Below are 18,382 nucleotides of genomic sequence, written 5' to 3'. Positions count from 1 at the left end.
GTTGGCGAGGGGGTCAGTGAGTCCCTACAGTACAGGGGGATTGTGAGGGTGGCAGACAATGCCCCTGGGCTGGGGGGAGAAGGGGAGACCCCGGTCTAGGGGATATGGGGGATCTGGGGGGCACGCAGAGCCCCTGGCATGAGGGAGGGAGGGAGGGAGGGGCAGCTGCAGGGGGGGTGTCTGTGCAATAGAGAGGGCTGCTGGGGGCGGGGGAATTGGGGTTGCACGGAGGTTTGTTGTGTGGACCTCGGTCTGTCTGGACGGAGTTAATTGGGCTCTTAGCAAAGGGGCGGGGGAAGGAGAGGGGGGCGGAGCTGCCTGGGGCAGGTGCTTGTTTACATCGCAGGTTAAAGCGGTTGGGTTTTTTTGTTTCTTTTTTCGGTTCCTGGCTCAGCCGCCCCTGCAGACGGTGGGTTGATTGCGCCGCTGCTCCTGTCCCACCACAGCGGGGGAGTTGGTTGCGGTAGGTTCCTGGAGGGGGAGGCGCCCCGTTTTGCTGCACTGCGGTTAGGGGAGGGGCTGCTTCCCCCCTGCCGCCTTGTGTGTGGGGGGTGGTTGCATCTCGCCCTGCTGAGCTCAGGAGCGGAGCCTGCCTGCGTGGGGGGGTGCGCTCAGCGACCCACACTGCCGGGGCTGCTGCACTGAACTGCGGAGGAGAGCGGGTGTCTGCAGCGGTGACTGTTGTGTTTTGCAGGGAATTGGATGTAGCCCAGGAAACTGCTGCAGGTAGGAATTTCCACTCCATGAACCCGATGAAAGGGGGTTTTAACCCCCGAAAGCTTATGCCCAAATAAGTGTGTTAGTCTCTAGGGTGCCACAAGGACTCCTGGTTGTTTTTGCTGATCCGGACTGAAACCTGCTCCAGGTGGGAATTTGCTACTTAGGATGTACCGAGCTTGCTCAGTAAGATCTGCGGAAGCCACTGCCCTTGTTAGCGGTAAGATTCTGCGGGCTGCTTTTGACAGGGGTTAAAAAGGGGCAAATCGGAGCAGGGGGTGGAAATTGACGGGGGTGGGGGTCAAGCAGCTGGAGGCAGGGTTAGGAGAGGGGCAAAATCAGAGATGGGGAGGGTGGAAGGAGCTGGGGTTACGCCCAGGGGCGAGGCACTGGCAGGGGGCAAAACCCTGGCACAGTGAGGGGCAGAGGGGGTAACAGTTACCCCAGTGGGACTGAGACACCCCTGTTTGGCAAAAAATAGAGGGGGGGGCAGAGGGGCTTTTTTATTTCCCCTCTCACAGACAGCACCTCTCAGCATCCGCTTCCCAGGGCTGGGCTCTTAAAGGCACAAGCATCCCAATGCCTGTCAATGCAGCTCCTCTTTGATGTAACCTACTGAGCTGCTGCAGCAGGAGACTTAATACAGTGAAACAGGGCCTGCCCTACACCTTCCCCCCCCCGGGGGGGGGCTCTTCACCCCCCCTGAATTTCCCCGACACCCCCTCACTGGTCAACTAGTTACAACAGTGTTGCCGATAATGTTGTTGGTTGGACATTTGAATTGAAATTGAAACATTAATGCACCCTTTAAAAGCATATACAAAGTATGATAAAATACTTGTACCTGAAAAAGTATAATGGGTTTGAAAAGTATGAACAAAGCCTGGCTTCCTCACACAGCTGTTTGTTTTTTCTGACAACACTGGCGCATTTGTTTCATAATTTAAAATTATGATCTGGAAGCAAGGTCTGCCTGAGCTCTCCCCTGACAGCTAGTGATGAGCCAGGGGTGGGGAAAAGGCTTCAGGACCAGATTGTATTTACATGAACTCACCTGCTTTGCCTAGGTATCTAGCAGACTGAGGTGTGCTGCCCAAGTGATCGATTTTGGCTGCTGTTGGGAGTTTCTGTACTAAACATTTTTATTATATTATAATTAATTTTTACATAAGAACAGCCAGATTAGATGGACCATTGGTCTGACCCAGCCCAGTACTCTGTCTTCCGACAGTGGCCAATGCCAGGTGCTTCAAAGGGAATTAACAGAACAGGGCAATTATTGAGTGATCCATCCCCTGTCATCCACTCCCAGCTTTGGGCAAGCAGAGGCTCTCAGAGCATGGTGATGCATCCCTGCCCATCTTGGCTAATAGCCATTGATGGACACATCCTCCATGAACTGATCTAGTTCTTTTTTTGTTAATCCTGTTCTAGTTTTGGCCTTCACAACAGCCTCTGGCAGAAAGTTCCACAGGTTGATGGTGTGTTGTGTGAAGTACTTCCATTTGTTTGTTTTAAACGTGCTGCCTGTTAATGTCATTGGGTGACCCCTAGTTTTTGTGTTATGTGAGGGAGCTTTTCACTTTCTCCACACCTGTCGAGACTTTATAGACCTCTATCATATCTCTTCCCCCCTCCCTTAGTAGTCTTTTATCCAAGCCGGAAAGTCCCCCAATCTTTTTAATCTCTCCTCATATGGAAGCTGTTCCATATTCCTAATCATTTCAGTTGCCCTTCTCTGAACCTTTTCCAACTCCAATATATCTTTTTTGAGATAGGGCGACCAGGACTGCACACAGTATTCAGGATGTGAGCATACCATGGATTTATACAGTAAAAGTGGAGGAGCTTGGTTTGCCAGACTGAGCAGCAAAGCCAATGCTGACAAACTATGTGAAAAGGCTGCAAAACACCAATCCTCTGGACTGCATCGACATGCAGAAAGCCTTATAAGCCAGTCACTGTCAAAGCCAATTTTAGAAGTACTTAATGAGGCTGATAAGAGTGCTGGAGCCACAACACAGTTTATGTGACCAAACATGGCTGTCACATCATACTTTCTCTTTCAGCAAGAGATACCAGACACTACAAACTGGAGGCCAGTGTTAAGTACACTGCCGTTTGTTAATCCGGAAGCTGGACACTGGTTCTGACCTAGACCAGCAAAGGCTCGCTATCTTTCTGCAAGAAACTCAGCTGACTGGTTAGAAGCATGTGGTGAAACAGACTCAACAGTTGAAAAAGTGAAGAACTCTCACCACATTCAGAGAATGTGCATGCGCGGCTGATGAATGCACTGATGCAAATGGGTCTCAAGTATTAAGTCACTGCCTGTGTCATCTTGATAGCAGTGGTAGGTCAGTAGATGAATTTCTAGATCTTCAGATTATAGAAGACACATCGGCTGCACCTCTGAAACCCACGTCATACAGTTAAATGTTTGTAAATTGAACCCCAAAGAGATGACTGCTTGTGCAGTTGATGGAGCTGCAAACTTCTCTGGAAGACATGGTGGAGTACAAGCTTTGCTCAGAGAAAAGTGTAACTCTAATCTCTCCAATACACACTGCAGAGGCCATCTACTCCAACTAGTAAAAGCTGCAGAATCTTCAAAAGGCATTTAAAAAGCTATACATTTAATGTCTTCATTGTACTCTTTTTCAGCAAGAGTCCGAAAGGACTGAATGTCTCGGAAAACATAGAAGATACATTGGGACAGAAGTTCAAAGTAGTCCAATCTGGGAAAATCCACTGGCTTTCTCATGAGGGATCCTTGGCTGTTGTCTTCAAATGACTGCAACCATTTTGATTGGCTTTGGAAAGTATCTACCAAGATGAGACGGATCTAAGTAGTGAGGCAGGTGGATTACTTTCTCTGCTAAGTTCAGAGAAGACTATTGCCATTTTCTCTCTTGCAAGTCTACTGTTGAAACCACTTGGGTCATTACATAAGGCCATCCAGGAATCTGCTAGTACAGTAGTAGATCTCTGTCCAGCACTGGAAGCTACACTCAGATCAATCAGAGAGAGATCCATTGAAAACGTACTGGAAGAAGCAAAGACTTCAGTCCAGAAGTTGACTAATTAGGGCACTTATATTTAACTCCTTAAATGAAGAAAACAAGAACTGTGTGTTAAGGCAGCTGAAAAAGTGAAGTACACTGACTTGAATCTTACCTCTCTACAAAGACAGCTCATGAGAAGAGGACTCTACATAGCTTTTACAGATGCCTGTCTTACAAAACACTGACAATTGAGTGGAGTGAGGCACTACCAGCAACGGGGCTGCCATGTGATCAGGACAGAATAGAGAATTTGAACACAGAGTGGAATATCCTACAATAAACGAATGTAGATTTGATTTCAACTTCTTCTTTATCATCACTAATGGGTCGATCCAATTGTTGTGCTGTGTTTCCTGGAATGAAAGAAGTAGGAATTCATCTCTTTCTACCGCCAGTCACAATAGCTACAGCTGAGTGTTCCTTTTCCTCATTGACTAGAATTTTGTGTTCTGAAAGACGTTGCCTTCTGCCTGATCATGAGCATATCATGAGGGACTGGAAGTACTGAACACATGAGAAGCCACCAAAAATGAATGCCCTGCATTTGAGAAGTTCATTAACAGAGTTGTACAAAATTACAAGAAGAAACCAAGAAGGATGTAGACATAGTGCTTCACAGTAGGCTTGTATAGCCAACTTTTAATGTGTGTGATGATTTAAAAACATGAGTTAACTCTAATAAAATGGTCGTGAAAATTTTTTCAGTGTTTACTATGGTGCCATACAGCCCACCTTTGCCCTAACAGTCTCACCCCTCATTGGTCCTCTCCTTGTATTTTTGAACACGAACGAACACACACACACACACACACACACACACACACACTCAATTTCTGTGGAAAACACTGCAGTGAAATATTTGTTCTGTGTGATACTGGTTTATATCCCATTCTATCAGCTGCAGGATTCAGCATCAATTATCCTCCCAATGTAAATAGCAGGGTAGGTTTGTTTATTCTGCTAGGCTGCTTCACTGGCTCATTTGTTCGTGGGAGAAGCCTGAACCTCTAAAGAGCTGTTCGCCTCCCCCCAAACCCCACGTCAGCTTTTCAGTAGAACCCTTTGCCGCCTCACTAAGGTTTGTCTGAGTTCGAGATCCTCAGTAGCAACAGTTCTAATCATCCTGTGCCATGTTTTATAGAGATCATGAGCATTTTACCAGCTGCAGGTTCAGTTACGTCTCTAAAACTTGAGCAATGGTGGGGAGGAGAAGATGGTACATCTTCAAGCAGTGGTGGTAGGAACGGTGTTTGTGCTGGGGGAAGCCAGGGGAAGCCCTTGGGCCACCAGGAGCCCTGGGGAGTGAGTGTTTGGGGGAGGGAAAGGACTCTTTGGCCCTCTTCTCACCTCTACCACCACTAAGGCCTCTGTGTGATGGCAGCCATATTTTGACCCTGTAATATAATAGATAGAAACTCCTCCTGCCAGGAAAAAAATCAGGTGCGCATAGATGGCCCTCAGTCAGGGCAAGAGGAAATCTAGAATACTTCTCTCTCCTTTCTACCCAGCGAATGAAATATAGCTGCATGGAGACAAACCCATCGGGCTCATCTAGGGTGACCAGATGTCCCAATTTTTATAGGGACAGTCCAGATATTTGGGGCTTTTTCTTACATAGCTGCCTATTACCCCTCCCACCTCCGTCCCGACTTTTTCACACTTGAGCTCTGGTCAGCCTAGGCTCATCTTTACCCTACAGATTTCAAGATCTCTTTCTGAACAAGCCCTTTCATCTCTAATGAGATATTACCCCAGGTGCTGGCTGGAATCTACAAAACCTTTCTCGGTCAAGGCAACAGGGCAGGTGCATTGCTGCCTGGCCCTGCCTGCAGAGCTGATGAACTGTAATGGTCAGAGATCGCACCAGCACAGAAGTATATTGAAGATGAACCCTAAGGAAATTAAGAGTTTAAATTATCCTCCACATGTCCTGTGTCCCACTAATATGAATCCAGGCAGCGTCGTTTGGAAGCTGGACACTTTATGCTTCCATCCCACACTACTGTCAAGGTTTAGCAAATTAGGACAAGTCATAAGAACAACCCCAATGTATCAGTAACTGCTAATGGTAACAATTCACTATCTTTCCCTGCTGCAGTAGCACATTCCTACAGAGAGCAGCTGGAGTGTGTGTGTGTGGGGGGGAAAGTGGGCCAGTGTAGTAGGATCATATAACGCCTGGAACACTTGTTATGGTGGGAAAACTGCTTGTCACTTCCCGGATGACTGTTTCCCTCTAGGGATTGTCTCCATGCAGAATAACTACTCTGGAACGACTGCTTCGGATTAGCTACTCCGTGTGTGAACGCTTGGCCATCACATTCGATAATCTACTTTCAAGGGAAGGCCCTTCCTCCCTGCTCCCAAGGAAGCCACTCCTGGGCTCACTTTACTGCTTTCTTCCTTGCCTCCTACTCTGTACAGGTAGCTGTGGAGGGGGCGCTCTCCCCTTGCAGTCAGGGTCAGCATGGCGCTAGGGGGCGCTGTGCTGCAGGGAGTCGGGTAGGGGGCTCAGCAGGGGGCACGCTGCCCTGGCAGTCAGTGTTGGCCCCAATGCCCTAGTGCGGAGCTAGGGGGCGCTGTGCTGCAGGGAGCGGGGCAGGGGGGTTCAGCAGGGGGCGCTCTGCCCTGGCAGTCAGTGTTGGCCCCAATGCTCTAGTGTGGAGCTAGGGGGCACTGTGCCACAGGGAGCGGGACAGGGGGGCTCAGCAGGGGGCGCTCAGGGGGGCTCAGCAGGGCGCTGTGCTGCAGGGAGTCGGGTAGGGGGCTCAGCAGGGGGCTCTGCCCTGGCAGTCAGTGTTGGCCCCAATGCCCTAGTGCGGAGCTAGGGGGCGCTGTGCTGCAGGGAGCGGGGCAGGGGGCTCAGCAGGGGGCGCTCTGCCCTGGCAGTCAGTGTTGGCCCCAATGCCCTAGTGCGGCGCTACTGTGCTGCAGGGAGCAGGGTGGGGCGCTCTGCCCTGGCAGTGCTGACCCAAATGCAGCACCAGTGGGCGCTCTCCCCATCAGTCAGTGCTGACTCAGTGCTCCAGTGTGGTGCTAGGGTGTGTGGTGTGTTTACTCCCAGGGGTGTGGAACAGGTGCCCATGGGGTGGAAGGGACTTTCCCTGCTGCGTTCTGGTGCAAGCGCCTTTTCTTGGCCAGAGCTGCCTCCAGAGCAGACTCCTTCTTGGCCACAAAGACACCACAGCTACATTAAATTGACTTTCAAAATTGGTCTAGTTATGCTGAGACAAATACCTAATGTAGATGACTGGGTGTGAGGGGGGCAGGGAGCCCCCCCTACTTTTAAAAGTGGGAGGGCTATACTGACCCACTTACCGGCTGTAAGGGTGAATGACAGGAGGAGGGGCAGAGAGGAGCAAGTGGGGGGTGGGGCCTTGGGGGAAGGGGTGGGGCCTCATGGGAAGGGGCTGTGGGGGAAAGGATGGGGCCTTGGGGTAATTGGCAGTGTGAGGGCAGGGGCTCAGGGAGAAGGGGTGGTGTGGGGGCGGAGCCTTGCACAGGGGGTGGGGCCAATGTTCAGGTGCCTGTGGGGGGGCATTTTTAAGGTGCTTCTGCTGCTGGTCCTGGTAGGGGCCCTAAAATGGTTTGTCTCCCTTCAGTGGGTTTAGTTTGAATTCCAGATTAAACCAGTTGAAGAGCATTTACATTGGGGATTTCCACTAGTATAATTAGAAGATCAGTGTTAAAACGGATTTAGTTACGCTGCTGCAACTTTTCTAATATAGACAAGCCCCTAGATTAGCAATACAGCATATTCCACTTATTAGGAAGCCCCCGGTTGATGGCTGCGAGTTGCCCTTATCTGACGCTGGCTGAGAAGCAGAAGTCAGGGTTGCGGTGCTGTAGCCAGGAAAGGAATCCGTAGGATGTGATTCCCTGCCTCCGGCCCCACAAACGGCGGGGCTGGGAGTCTGTGGGGTGCAGGGTTGTTGGTTTTTTAAAGCTCTCAGTAATGCAAGCCTCTTGCCAATAGCCAGGGCTGTTATCTTTATAGTCAACTGGGCGGTATCGGTTCCAGGCAAAATGTTTCTATTAACTGCAAGTTGCTGTGAGGGTTGTTACTAAGCAGCATCTCCTGTAAATGGAATCTCTGGCTGCTTGTGGTTTCCTTTTCTGTGTCACCTGCCTGAAGAGGAGGGGGTATTCCGGCTACCCTGGTTCCCCGCATGGGAACCGGCTTCTTTGAAATCCCCCTTTATTTGCATGTGAACAGGAGCAGTTCTCTTCTTGTGGTGGGTGAATATATCCCCGTGCATAATTACTGTCTATCCATTTTAGTTTCTAAATCCCTTTGGAGTCCAGTGGCGGGAAGGAGGTCCAGGATTCTGAGGAAATGTGAGGTTGTTCGTTACACCGCTAATGCCTCTGGATGTGCGGGCAGGGCTGGGGAAGGAACTAGGGTGCAGAGAAACCCAGGCAACCCTTGAAAATCAGGACTGTTTCTGTCTCTTGATTTCAGTTCGGTCCAGTAGCTGCCAAGGGCAGAGGATCTGGCACTGGGATCTCTGCGGTTGATTGCTGCCTCCAAATTGGACCCAACTGCAGCTAGAGAGGAACTGGTCAGAGCCCAGCGCCCGCACTCCAGCGTTCATCTGTCTCGGTGAGAGAGGAGAGGTGACTAAAGGTGTGGGTCCCATGGATTCGGAGCAGTTACCCAATGGAAGACAAGGTAACTGACGCTTGACTGAGTAGGAACAGCCTACGTCTATGTGTAGGGTGTCCAGGTGCCTGGTTTTTGACCGGAAAGTCCAGTTGAAAAGCGGACCTAACAGTGTCCGGTCAGATCTACTGACCAGACACACACAGTCTGGTTACTGCTGGTGGGGGAAGCGCCGGGTCTTCACCTGCACCAGCCCCTACTCAGCCGGGGTCACCTCCTCCCTGCGTTGGGCGGCTGCAGCTCCCAGCCCCAGCTCTGCAGGCGAGTTCCTCCCGACCCGGGCAGGGGAGAGAGGGGAAGAGCAGTGAGCAATGGGGCCTCAGGGGGCAGGGGCGGGGCTTTGGGGGAAGAGGTGGGGCAGGGGCGGGGCTTTGGGGAAAAGGAGGGGCGGAGGAGGTTCCAGCACTCCTGCTGGAGTGTCAGTTTTTTAAGTATTACAAAGTTGGCCACCCTGCCGATACTGCCGGTTGGCATCAGGAGTCCCAGGTCACAAGCTCCTACGTGCAGGCCCCGCAGTTCGTACGCGCAGCTGCTGTTTTCCAAGCACAGACATGAGACGATGGTTGTGTGGCGGGAGCACTCGCACTTTGTGGGCAGGTGTAACCCAGGCCTGCTGGGTGTGGGGCTCTGTCGCCCTCTAGTGGCACCTAGACCCCCCAGAGATTAATGAGTCTGCTTCAGCCTTAGCTAAGGGGCTGGTGGCTTTTAGCTCAGGCAGCAGAGGCTCGTGGTCAGTGGTCCCAGGTTCAATCCCACCGGCCGACAGACCATGTTACACCTGGATAGTGTTCATGTGACTGGCTGGGTTTGTTCTTTCTGTCTCTGCTTTATGCGAAGGACAAGTGAGTCAAGTTTGCCATCGCTGCACCTGTTTCACCCAGAATCCCACAGTGGGCATTGCTGAGGCCAGCTGTGTGCAGGGGGGTGAGGGTGGGACCGGATAGCTTGTTTATGGAAACACAGGTTTGTGTAGACATGCAGTAAATGCACACCTGCTCCTGTGGCTTCATCCGCTCGACCGTCTGAAATGCTTCTGTCTGGAATATTTTGACATTGGTCGAGCATTCCGTTCCGTGATCGAAGAGATTTCAAAGAAACCATTAACTGCTACCCAAACGGTTTTCACTGAACTGACACAGTCATTTATTCCAACAGTACAACGGCACCCTCCATCCAGGGGTCTGCACACCCCTTACAAACAGCCAGAAATAATCCTGACCACCCACGTTGAGGGTCCTATGGGTGTGGGAGAAAGGGAGGGAAATGATCTTTATTTTGCTGAGCTTTTGGTGCCTTAGTTCCATCCAGCCAAAATACTAAACTTTAGAAATAGTCAGATGAGGAGCCTTAGGGACGCTAAAAGGAAACGGGGCAGAAGAAGAGCCTTGTGGCTAACGCACTGGACTCACAATCATGAGCTCATGGTTATGTATTCATGCCTCTGCCTCACTGTGATCCAGGGCAAGCTGCCTCTCTCTCTGCCTCAGTTTCCCTATCTGAGAAATGGGGACAATACCACCTAGTGGGTGTGCAAATAACTTCCTTGGTGGCAGAGGGCCGCAGGCATTGGAGGGGGAGGGGCTGCGGAAGTGCAAAGTCAGTGACACCTAGGGATTAGCCAGAGCTTTCCTGCTGCCATACGTAAACCTGGTTCCTTGTATTAAATGTGGAAGTACAGACCTTTGTGTGTCTGACGGCGAGGGGCTCCATACCAGGAGCATGTCCTCATCTCTCCAGCAGCATCGATACTTTACCATCAGTTCTCCACCTGGGAAGCCAGTTGTCATGGCGATGGGCCGGCTAATGGCAAGATAATGCTGGTGGTGCTGAATCCATCTGGTGCCACTGCCACAGGTGACCTAAGGGACCTGAATGGGGTTTGTTCTCTTTCAGGTGATCTGCCTAACAGCAAACTCCAGAGATCTGTTGGGTGGAAAGCCCCGCTGGCCGTCGGCGTGGTGGTCCTAGTCGTGATTGTTGCTGTTGCTCTGGTACTTTTGCACGGTGAGTTGTCGGCCTTCGCTGCCCCGCGTTGGGGGGAGGCATGTGGGGGGGGGGGTCACATCCCACCCCCCCGATTTCCGCCGGGGTGGGAGTTGGGCTGAGCACAGCTGAGGGGGACGTGCCTGGGAAAGGCACCAGCGGCAAGCACTCCTGCCTGAGTGCCATTAAGTGGCGCCCCAGAGCAGGGAAGCGAGACTGGCCTGGCAACCCAGCTCTCTGCCAGAGGGGGGGCTGAGTGGGGATTCGCATCCCTCCCTCCCTCGCCAGCCAGCAGCTGCTGTTAGAGCACATCTGGCCTGGCCTGCCTGGAGCTAAGGGAGTCCGTTGGGGTAGTGGGGTCTGGGGTGTGCAGAGGGGAGCCCAGGGAGGCAGTGGGACAGGGTGACCTGTAGGGGTCTGGGGGAGGCAGTGGGGGGCTGGGGCAATGGGTGGAGGTCTGGGGAAGGCAGTAGGGGCCAGGGGCGATGGGGAGGGGTGTGGGGGAGGCATTAGGGGCCAGGAGCATTGGTGGGGGGCTGGGGGAGGCATTAGGGGCGATGGCAGGGGTGGGGAACTGGCAGAGGCAGCGGGGGCCAGGGCACCAAAATACAAGTTCGCCCAGGGTGCCGTTTTCCCTAAGGCCAACCCTGGCAGGGCTGGCCTAAAGGGTGGGCGACACGGGTGACTGCCCAGGGTGCCTTGGTCAAGAGGGAATTGCTGTAGGGTGCCTGGGGCAATCACCAAGAAGGTGACCCTGGCTGTGGTGGCAAGGGGGGGGGGCCCTGCCATTGTGGCCCCCTCACATCAGCAGTTACAAGTCAGGCCAGAAATTACACATGTGGGTTGCTTCCATCCACTGCCTGTGCTGGTCCCTTTTGTTGCCTTCTCTAATATTCTGACACCATTGACCTTTTAACAGAGATGCGGGCTTAAAACTGCTTTCAGGGTCCCCCCCTACACTCTGGGGTACAGTTGTGGGGACCCGCATGAAAGACCCCCTAAGCTTATTTCTACCCGCTTAGGTTAAAAACTTCCCCAAGGCACAAATCCTTCCTTGTCCTTGGTCGGTATATTGCTGCCACCACCAAGTGATTTACACAAAAATTCAGGGAAGGGTCACTTGGAATCCCTATTCCCCCCCCAAATATCCCCCCAAGCCCCTTCACCCCCTTTTCTGGGGAGGCTGGAGAATAAACAACCAACCAATTGCCTTAGCAATGTGAGCACAGACCAGACCCTTTGTCTTCAGGACACTGAAATCAATCAGGTTTTTAAAAGAAGAACTTTTATTATAAAGAAAAAAGTAAAAGCATCACACCTGCAAAATCAGGGTGGAAGGTAACTTTTATAGGGTAATAAAAAAGTTTAAAACATAGAGGATTCCCCTCTGGGCTCAGCTTCACAGTTACAAAACCAGGAATGGAACTACCTCTGTACCATAGGGAAATTCACAAGCCAAAACAAAAGATAACCTAACACATTTCTTTGCCCCTACTCAGTTTCTGTGGTTTTAGATGGATTATTCCAGGTATATTTTTCAGGAGATATTGTACCTGCTTGGCTTCTGTCCGGAGAGGGAACAACACACAGAACAACAAAACAAATCCTTTCTCCCCCTCACCCCACTCCGATTTGAGAGTATTTTCTTTCCTCATTGGTCCTTCTGGTCAGGTGCCAACAAGGTTATTTGAACTGCTTAACCCTTTACAGGGAAGGCAATCCAGTACAGCTGCCAAGGAGGGATTTTATGCTACTGAATGAGCTGGCATACATAAAAGTTGCCACCCTTCCCCCTATATTCATGACACAGCCCTTCTGGCTGAAAGTGTTTTTTGAGTTTGTGGGGACAGTCCCTCCACAGGAAGGCTGAGGAGACTTGTGGGATCAGATTTTAAAATGCTCAGGGCCAGATGTTCAGCACCCAACGTGCCGAGCCCTTTTTGAAAATCCAGTGGCTTATTTTGCTGTCTAAGTGGGAAACTGAGAGCTTGTGCAAATCTGGCCCTGAAAGCTTCTGAAACGTTCAGCAGCTGGGCAGAAGGGCTGCACAAAGAGGAAGGCTAGAAACAGTGTGTTAGACCAGAGGACTAATCAACCCCAAGCAAACAACAAAAACACCTTTAAACAGGCAGATCTGGGGTTGCAGCTGGTATGTGACCTATCTCAGTGTCAGTTGATTCATTGGCGCAGAAAGGTGCTACCCACGATACACGTTGATCGGCTTTCTGTAGATTTCTCCCTTGAATTTAGAGAAAGCAAAGGGACACGTCTCTTATCGCTGTTATTCTCTTAACTTCAGTGAAATCTCCTCTGGAATCCAAGCTGCCTCATGTCTCCACCCCAGTCCATCTAAATGTAAGATTCCCTGCTCCCTGCTGCCCGGACGGCTGGGTCGGGTACAGAGGGAAATGCTACTATTTCTCTGAGGGCGAGGGGACCTGGGACTCCAGCGAGAGCTTCTGCTCTTCACTCAATGCCTCCCTGGCTGGGATCGACACCGAGAAAGACCTGGTAAGGAAAAACAAAAAATAAAACCGGTATAGGCACCAAGCCACATGTTGGCACGATCTTGTCCCAGGGCCTCGGGGCAGAGGACGGGGCAGGGCCATGGTCCGGGCGTGCCCAGCCTCCCCAAATGCAGGAGACATGCGCTGCCCATGTCCTCCCGGTCCCAGATCTGTGCCCAGAACTCACCCAGCAGTTCAGAGGGTGGGAAGGAACTTTGGAAACAGAACAGGTGCAGAAAAGGATGGAAATAGGGTGGGAGGAAAGAGACTTTAGTGTTTCGTTTTTAAGCAGTTGTTTCCAAAGTCCATGGTACAGTGGCTCAGCCGTTTGTCTGCCTTACCAGAGGAGACTCAAGGAGCTTGGCCTGTTTAACCTAACCAAACGAAGGCTGCGGGGAGATAGGATTTCCCTCTCTAAATACATCAGAGGGATAAATACCAGGGAGGGAGAGGAGTTAATATAGACACAAGAACAAATGGATATAAACTGGCCAACAACAAGTTTAGGCTTGAAATTGAATGAAGGTTTCTAACCATCGGAGTGATGTTCTGGAACAGGCTTCCAAGGGGAGCAGTGCTGGCAAAAAACCTAAGTGGCTTCAAGACTGAGCTTGATAAGTTGATGGAGGGGATGGGATGGTGGGACTGCCTGCAATGGCGTGTGGCCGATCTGCGACTGCCAGTAGCAAATATCTCCAGCGTTTGGAGAGGACACTGGATGGGGAGGGCTCTGAGTTACTACAGAGAATTCTTTCCCAGTGTCTGGCTGGTGGGTCTCGCCCACATGCTCAGGGTCTAACTGGTCGCCAGAATTTTCCCCCGGCTCAGATTGGCAGAGACCCTGGGGGGGGGGGAGTTCACCTTGCTCTGCAGCATGGGGCATGGGTCACTTGCAGCTTTAAACTAGAGTAAATGGTGGATGCTCTGTCACTTGACGTCTTTAAATCATAATTTGAGGACTTCAGTGACTCAGCCAGAGGTTAGGGGTCTGTTACAGGAGTGGGTGGGTGCGGTTCTGTGATATGCTGGAGGTCTAGAAGATCAGGATGGTCGCTTCTGGCCTTAAAGTCTATGAGTCTTGCAGACAAGTGATATCTGCCCCATTCCCTCAACAGATATCCTCACCAGTCCCCCACCAGATACCTGCCACTGTACCCAACAGCAGTGAGTAAGCATGTTAGCTGAATGTTGCTATTAAAACAATTAGCAGCAAAATAGTTAACATTGAGTTAGACACCATTAGGTTTCAGAGTTAACACAAGTGGAGCTGAACTGTGCAGTTCATAGCTAACGTGTGAGGCTCTCTGCAGATTCAGGGACCATCTATGGTAGGAAAGCAATTTGTTTTAGGCAGCAGGTCCCCTTGAAACAGTGACTGAAAATAGTTTAACGGCTTCAACAGCATTACAGACTATAATGAATAATGGTGTTTGTTTGTTTGTTTTTAAAGAAGTTCATTATGCAATATAAAGGCGTCTCTGAGTTCTGGATTGGCCTGAAGCGAGAATCGGCGCAGCTCTGGCGATGGGTGAATGGCGAACAGTTCAACAACCTGTGAGTCCTTTTTCTAGCTAGTCACTTTGTTGGGTTCCAAATGGGAAAAGGGCTGAATTTGAGCAGATAAAAAAAATGTGTTATTCCCCAAATAACGCTGATTACTTTTCTCCTTTGTGACATTTCCCCCCCAGGCTTTGGGGTTCATCTCCATTGCTGACCTAGCAGATCAGTGGGTTGCTGCTTCCCCTCCAACCCTCTAACTGGCAGCTTAGGTGGAAATGAGACCCATGGTACTTCCTGAAAAGTTCACTGGGGATTTAAGCCCAGATTTTAAAGGTACTTAAGCGTTACTCAGCATATTTCAAAGCCTAAATAACTTAGGAACATAAGGCTGTGTTTCAAAAGTGCCGTAGGCACCTAAGTCACTTAGGCCATGCACTGCTGAGCAGAGGAGCAGTGCCTAAATACCTTTCACAATCTGGACCTTAGCCCTTCCCCCTCCTCCCTAGAGAAAAAAAGGTAGGAAGAGAGGCTCCAGTGCCCATGCGGAGTCAATGCCAATGGCTGCTGGTGAAGAATCCCACAGGACAATCACTGAGGTGGCAGCTGTGCTGCAGAAATAACCATGCTTGTAACCCAGCTATGTTAAAAGAGTTCGGTGTCTTGCATTGCCAGTGTGGACAGAAGACCGTTCCTTAACCCTACTGGAGATCAGCCTTTAAGGCTACGTCTTCACTACCCGCCGTATCGGCGGGTAGCAATCGATTTATCGGGGATCGATATATCGCGTCTCATCTAGACGCAATATATCGATCCCCGAATGAGCTCCTGTCGACTCCGGAACTCTACCAACCTGAACGGCGGTAGCAGAGTCGACATGGGGGGCTGCAGACGTCGATCCCGCGCCATGAGGATGGTAGGTAATTCGATATAAGATACTTCGACTTCAGCTACGTTATTCACGTAGCTGAAGTTGCATATCTTAGATCGATTTCCCCCCGTAGTGTAGACCAGCCCTTAGTCTTTTCCTTCCCACCGCTGTTGCCTGGAAGAGTTTGAGTGGAATTATTGGTGCAGGAAGGGGGTGATCCTGGGGGGTTTCACTGGGTGGGCCCGTCCGAGGGGGCACGTGCCTGGCTCCTGCCCAACTCTTATCGCCCGGGTGTCTCTGTTGCAGGTTTACGGTAAGAGGAGACGGCGACTGCGCGTACCTGAGCGATGATTTTGCCACTTCGTCATGGTGCTCCACGAAGCGCTACTGGATCTGCAGCAAACCCGACGGGATGCAAAGGGAGGACGCGATGCCGGGGGACTGAAGGGCGAAGGCTGGGAAAACGCCTCAAGGCCCAGCTGCCTGACGCTCCAAACGTCGCTCAATAAGATCCTCAACAGAGCTTGACAGATTCTTTTTGTTGTTGTAAATAAGCCTCTTTTCTAACCTGCTCTCTACTGTGGCCCCTGTATAGCCTCTTCGTCCTGGGTGTATAACTAAGACCCAGTCTACACTTAAAACTCACTCCTGAATGCTGTAGCTAGGCCGATGTCACCCCCAGTGTAGACGCAGCTAAGTTGACCTAGCTACCGTCACTGGGAAGGCGGAGTTCCTACAGTGATGGGAAACCCCCTTGCCCCACTGTAGGATGTGTCTGCTCTGGGGTTATGCCAGCGTAATCTGCTGCCATGTCCCAATACTGTGGACATGGATTAAAACCCCTTCCCAGCTCCCCCTGCTGTTGTCTGTCCGGGTGCGTCTACACTGCAGTGGGGGTACGTGATTAAAGCAATGAAGCTGCAGCAGCACTGGGCTAGTCGCCCAGGTCTTTATCCAGGATTCCAGCCTGTGCTGCTGCGGCATCATTGCTCCAGTACGAGCTACATTAAAATTAGCATGTGTATGTCTACACGAATGGAAACCAAACCCTGTGATTGCAATGTGGACACACCCTCAGCTCTGCTGTGCCGGCCAAGCAGGAAGGCAGCACTGCTTGAGGATAGATTGAGACAATCGTAAACAGCAACAGGCTAAGACAATCCACAGCAAGCAGGGATGTGAGGCAGCCGCACACAACATCCTCCCAAAGGAAGGAAGCTGTGGCAAGAGACAAGCAGCCAGGCTGTGGATTTTCTTCAACTGTTGCAGAACCAGGTCGCTCATGCTGTCTCCCAACCCTGAGCAACAAAGTTGTGAGTTAAGGTTAAATGGGACAGGGATCTGAACTCACCAATGGGCCCTTTGTTGAGGCTTCTAGTGATGCCTCCTGCATAGGGTCGACCTGTGTTGCATTGTCTTCCAGATCAAAATGTGGTAGCTGCATCTTTGACGGAGAGTCTCCATTGTGGAGCAAAGAAGATAATTAAGGAGGGCCAGAAATGAGGCGCAGATTCCAATGGAAATCAAAATGTCTGTATGTTTGAGAGCGTTTCGGTCTTGCTGGGCTTCTTGAGCCTGGAAAGAGAAGGCCAGGCACGCGTGCATGCCAGGAGAAGTTCATAACTAGCTAGGTGTACTAGCAGAAAAGTCACAGAGGCGCGGGCGCCCTGTGAAGAAGCTGTGGAGCTGCCCAGGAGAGGGGATTACTTTGTGAGAAGGCATCGGGTTGTGTACTCTGTACTACCACTAAGGAATTGTGGGTCGCTGTCACCGTTGCATCCCGCCACAAGAATTTGCTTACAAACTCATAGGCAGAGCGAATGCCTTTTAATCTCATTGAGTTATCTTTCAAGGCGAGTTCGAGGCAGAGAAGCCGAGGTATGTAGAACCCTTTCAATTGCACTTGACTTTCCCTGTGATCAAGTTTTTAATCAGTGAGCAAAACAAACCGCAAAATCTGATTCAGGGTAAGCGGGCTGGTTTCTTGACTTTGATCTTTGTCTGTATAAGGGTCATTTGCAAATGTTGCTTAAGAGTTTAATTCCCCTTGGACTCACTTGCCAGCTAAGTTACAAGTACTTTTGTGGAGGACAAGATGCACATTTTCCCCTAGTTTGAGGTGGCTGGGTATTTTCTAGCTGCATCATCTGTTCAAACCATGGCAGCGGAATCTAAATAATTGAAATATATAAAGTCTCACAACTAACGAAAAATTAATCGTGTGATACCATGGAGTGTTCACTGTTCACCTATTTAATGATTTGCTGTTTACTTCTTTTGTTTTATAAAGTTTGCTATGACTTTGTCAGTCCTAAAGCTAACAGTCAAAAAAAGAAAACAAAACACAGCAGAAGGAAAAAAATACAAAGTAATTTGCTCATAGTCGTAGAGTTTAAGGCTAGAAGGAACATCTTGTTTTATTCAGTCCGTCATCCCTCATTCTAACTTAGAGACAACTGAAAGTTTTCTGATGAAAAGTTTGTCAGAAAACAGGATTTAGTTGAACATTAACTTTTTCTTTTTTGCAGAAACTTCATTTCCAATGACTTTATATTTTAGTTTTCTGAAGGGTGTTTTTTTTCCCCCCAATACACTTTCAGGGGAAGCCCCAATGGTTTTTAGAATTTTTGAAATTGTGCTGGTTTTTTTTTTGTTTGTTTCATCTCTCCACTTTCTAGCTGCCTTCCAACTTTAGCCACATGGAAAACTAAGAGCGTTTCTGATAGTAATATGTTGTGTTAAATGAACATTTCAAAGTGAAAGTGTTCCTTAAAAAACTACCCTCCTACCCAGACGCATACAAACCCCTTCTCACTCACTGTCTCCCAAGCGGAAGAAATTAGGAACGAGTAAAAACATGTAAGTGGGGGAAAGAAGTTTTGCACTTAAATTGTTCCATTAGGATGTTTAAAAATGTTTTTTTGGGGATTTTTTTTCCCCTGTGGAAACTTTTGCAGGACAAAATGCTGCTTTTCCAGCTAGTTCTAGTCTGTATCGTTGTTGTTGTTGCCTTTTATGTATCGTTTATTTTTATTTTTCCCCCTGGCCTAGCGCCATCTGATGGGCTGGAGTAGACATT

The 18,382-nt window shown here is 50.1% G+C and overlaps 1 protein-coding gene across 2 annotated transcripts in view; it reads left to right on the top strand.

Moving 5' to 3' along the window:
* Positions 1–17,643, top strand: part of LOC123345376 (C-type lectin domain family 2 member B-like) — a 41,031-nt gene extending 23,388 nt beyond the window's left edge. Inside the window, exons 1-6 of one of the 2 annotated variants that reach the window (XM_044982174.1) lie at positions 314–463; positions 8,245–8,454; positions 10,339–10,449; positions 12,728–12,939; positions 14,386–14,489; positions 15,610–17,643. In XM_044982174.1, the coding sequence (XP_044838109.1) occupies positions 8,421–8,454; positions 10,339–10,449; positions 12,728–12,939; positions 14,386–14,489; positions 15,610–15,748 (600 nt within the window). In that variant the 5' untranslated portion in view covers positions 314–463; positions 8,245–8,420 and the 3' untranslated portion in view covers positions 15,749–17,643. Of the gene's footprint in view, positions 1–313; positions 464–8,244; positions 8,455–10,338; positions 10,450–12,727; positions 12,940–14,385; positions 14,490–15,609 lie in introns of those variants that run through there. The other variant, XM_044982175.1, reaches the window with a different exon arrangement.
* The last annotated feature ends 739 nt before the right edge of the window (positions 17,644–18,382 follow it).

Source organism: Mauremys mutica, chromosome 12, assembly GCF_020497125.1.
Source record: "Mauremys mutica isolate MM-2020 ecotype Southern chromosome 12, ASM2049712v1, whole genome shotgun sequence".
Classification (NCBI taxonomy): Eukaryota; Metazoa; Chordata; order Testudines; family Geoemydidae; genus Mauremys; species Mauremys mutica.
The sequence above is the reverse complement of the archived record's forward strand: the minus strand, read 5'-3'. Positions and strand labels throughout refer to the sequence as shown.